At 42.7% G+C, this 4,043-nt stretch overlaps 1 protein-coding gene across 1 annotated transcript in view; it reads left to right on the top strand.

The window, feature by feature from the left end:
* The window catches only part of LOC107298088 (RING finger protein 145-like), a 27,620-nt gene extending 23,583 nt beyond the window's left edge, over window positions 1-4,037 (top strand). Inside the window, exon 7 of the mRNA XM_015827451.1 lies at window positions 3,595-4,037. Within this exon, the coding sequence (XP_015682937.1) occupies window positions 3,595-4,017 (423 nt within the window). The 3' untranslated portion in view covers window positions 4,018-4,037. The remainder of the gene's footprint in view (window positions 1-3,594) is intronic.
* The last annotated feature ends 6 nt before the right edge of the window (window positions 4,038-4,043 follow it).

Below are 4,043 nucleotides of genomic sequence, written 5' to 3'. Positions count from 1 at the left end.
GTGACAAAGGAGCAGAAGCAGGTTGCGTGCCAGAACACAGGATCAGCTTCTCCAGTTGCTGAATCAGTAAAGGAGAGGAAAAAGTGGAAGATTATATGAACGGGGAACCTACATTTCCAAAATGTCTATATGTCACATGACCATCACTTACCTTGTTAACCTGCAAAGTTTAAGGAGCAGAGAAGTGCATCAACTTTGCAAGCAAACTACTGCTCAGCTGCCCCATAAAGTGCTAACTGAGCCAGCCTTGTCACCGTTAGGCATAAAAAATAATGAAAGGCTGGCTGCTGAGGTAGTATCCACATCTTTCATTTTGCAGAGAAGTAGTTAAAGAACCACACTGATTTAAAGGCGAGTGTTGTGTAATGGACTAAAATGCTCACATTCAATTTGGAGTCCATCACTCTGTTTCTCACAGCTCAAGCAGAGTGGTTGTAGAGAGAGAAATGGGAAGAGCCACTGCAGTATATACCATCTTAAGCTCCCAGGAAAGGAGGAACGTAAAAGTGGGATGTAAACTTAACAATGTAATATGATATAAAAAATAGTAACTTGGTATTAAGGGCTTCAATTGACGGTGGCAATTGAAATAAGTTAATGAGTTACCTAGAAATAAGATGTTGATAGGTGAATCCAAGCATCTTTTTTCTATAGCATCCTATAGTTGAAGTCTGTCGTTTATGGTGGGTTATTCCTTTGTTTATATGTTTGCTATCTAGTCTTACTAGTTTCTACCTCTCTTGCCAATGACAGTTGCAGAATCCATCCAATCAGTCAGGCCTATTTCTGCCCTCTTGAGAGAACCAGTTGACCAGAAATTAAAAGGCCAATTATCTCAATTAGATTGTGCCATTTAAGCAGTCTGTGCAATGAAACTAAAGTAAGCACAGAGGTAGCACTTCTGTAGCATGCTTTAAATTCCTCACATGTTTTGGTTCTCACTTAGTTTTTCCTTTTAAAACTTCCTCTTTATAGCTTTGGATTGTTTTTGAATACCAATATCCTGGTGTCCATGTGGTTCTTCAGAAGCAAAATGTGTTGTATTTTCTTACGTGAATCTTAAGAAAAACAAATCCAAGTCACAAATGAATAGCAATAGTTGTATCTGAGGTTTTAGGAATTCAGGCTTCATGGTGTTTTAAAAAAAAAGCATTTTAGGCAATACACCATACATCCTGGCTAAATTAAAAGTTCAGGTGTCAGGATATCTTCCACAAGGGATAGAAAGTCTGAGTCATGACTATTGCTGCAGCTTTGTGAGATCAAGGTTTTGGAGGAAGATTCATATTGCACTTCTGAACCAGCAGCACTTCAAGTTTGGGTTGCAGATGCAACCCTGAGCAGCAATTTGATGTGTAGTTGAAGGATAAATAAGGATGATCTTACAGTGTTTTGCATTCTGAAGATTCTTGAAATGGCCTCAGAAGCTCAGTACATTAGAATAGTGATCTCTATCTCTCCCCCAGCTCTAGATCTGGGCTTTTCAACCTTTTTACCGATTGTACCACTTTTAGGATATGGCAATATTCGAGTACCACCTAGCAAGGTGTCAAAAACCTGATGACCCCCCCAAAAAAACTGTTCAAAGTTGCAATTGCACTGAAATGACTTATAACCATTTTTCACACTTATGACCATTGCAGCATGCCCAGGGTCATGTGATTTATATTTGGATGCTTGGCAACTGATTCATATTTATGATGGTCACAGTGTCCCAGGGTCGTGTGATCCCCTTTTGCAACCTTTTGACAAGCAAAGTCAATGGTAGGACTGCTGGTGGCCAAGTGCTAAGGCGGGACTTCCTTCCCTCCTTCCCTGCCTCCCTCTTTCTCATTCCCATCTCCTTCTGAAGGAAGAATTTGAACCTCCCCCCCATATCTTTCCTCTTCCATATATTTATCAAACAAGGAAAAGCCTCCAGAGACAGAAAAGACAAGTCGCTGAGGGGACTAGCTTAAAAAGGTACATTCCCCTTTAAGAATTAGCTACTAGCTAGAAAGAAAGTTAAGGAGCAGCCAGCACTTAAGGAAGAAAAAAAAAGGTAGTAAGTACTGGCTGCCGGCTTAGGCAGCCTCCCCAAATGGTTCCATTAATAAGTAAAGGAATGGTACAGGCAAAATCCATTCAGGAGAAAAATACTTCAAAATCCCTTGCAGCAAAACTTACAGCTAACAATAGCAGAGCAATAGAATCTAACACGAGCCATCAGTCAAATAGAAATTGCCAAACATTCCTTAAGAACACAATGCCCACATTGCACAAATCCCAGAAATTCAAAGTCACAAAAGCACATAAGAATCCTTCCAGTCTCCTGGTTTGTTGTTCAGCTGAAATGGCACTTCGCTTCTGCCATTAAACATCTCCTCTGAGCAGCTGGAGCAGCAGCCAAAGGTTTGTTTCCTGTGGTCTATTTTTTCTTTTCTCTTAAAGGCATAGCTCCCTCCTGCTCCTACCTCCCTCTTTCTCGTTGCCATCTCCCTCCCTCCCTCCCTGCTCACCTCCAGCCGATGCTGCCTTTCTTCATTCCTCGTGGAGGGCAACCCCTCCCCCGCTGCATTTCTTGCCTGCACAGATGGCTGCCACAGAAGTTGTAGATCGGCTCATGGCCGGCCTGCTTGATCTCCTCTCCCCCACCCTCCTCCTCCTTCTTTCCCTTCGGTGCAGCTACAGCTGACTCCACCTCCTCCCAAGGCTGCTTCTTTTTTTCTCTCTCTCGCCCAAACTGCCTCCTTTTATAGCCTCTCCTCTTCTTCCTTTCTCTTCCTGGTGAGCCAGAAGTGAGCCTGGGGCCTCTGCCTCGCCCCAGCCACTCTGCAGCTCCGGAGGATTCTCTCACAGTAAGTCCTGCACAGTAAGTGCTGGCTCATTCCCTCCTCCACTACACTTGGCCGGGCAGGGCCGCGTACCACCTGCCACATGCTAATGTACCACAGGTGGTATGCGTACCACCAGTTGAAAAGCCCTACTGTAGATGACAGTAGTGGTTCTTCTCACGATACATGTAGAAAAATGCTGGAACACCCAGCAAGACACATGTAACTGTGGACCCTACTTTTGAGTAATAGAATGAGAATGTGGAGAATTGAAGTCAGCTTGATAGAGCACGGATTAGACTCAACATAAGATTCTTCTTTCCATCTTTATTTGTGAATGGATCTAGAAGTAAGATGAACCATGTTTTGCTTTTGACTGAGGGTAAATTTAAGAAGCCAAATAAGATATACCTACAATTACAGCATCCTGATAATTTTGCCAGTGTAGACTGCAGTTGTTAACCATTTAATCTAAACAGTGTCTCCCAGAATGAAATGTTAAGCTTCCATGTTTTTTGATATTACACTTTACACAGGCAGAGAATATAAAGTAATCAGTCTCAGCATGGGGTGCCCCAAATATACCCATTGTTGATTGAAAATAATGGGAGTTAAAATGCAATATATACAGGTAGCACCAAATTAAGAAGTCAGCCTATGTGTGAATAATGACAAATAAAAGTGTCAGCAGAGGCTGGATGGTTGACTGTAATGATGAATATATGGGGAATATATTTGTGGTTAATTAGTATGTCATAATAATGGTGCCTCTTCCTTTCAGGACATGAAATCGGCTATCATCACACCCTGTGGTCATTTTTTCCATGCGGGCTGCCTTAAGAAATGGCTGTATGTGCAAGAAACCTGTCCCTTGTGCCATTGCCAACTTAAAAACACCACTCAGCCCCCTGGGCTTGGACTGGAGCAAGTGCCACAAGTAAATCTTGGAGCAGAGCAACATACTGTTCATCAAGAAGCTACTGGAGCTCCCAATATTCAACACCAGGAAGGGAATGGAGTTGAGCCTGTGGACAATGGACAAGCTGTCATAGAGCAGGACTCTGTTGATGTCAAAGAAGATTACAACACTTTGGACAGTGCATCTTCCAGTGAAGCCAGCCAGGTAGCAACTGGCCCAGAAGGATTGGCTGAAAAACAGGAAGAGATGATAACACAAGATCTACAAGGAGGCATCCAGAATTGAACTAGCAAAGTCTGGTGCAAAAATAC

The sequence above is a fragment of the Protobothrops mucrosquamatus genome, unplaced genomic scaffold (assembly GCF_001527695.2).
Source record: "Protobothrops mucrosquamatus isolate PMUCROS unplaced genomic scaffold, P.Mucros_1.0 scaffold3708, whole genome shotgun sequence".
NCBI lineage: Eukaryota > Metazoa > Chordata > Lepidosauria > Squamata > Viperidae > Protobothrops > Protobothrops mucrosquamatus.
This window is presented reverse-complemented; position numbering and strand designations above follow the sequence as displayed.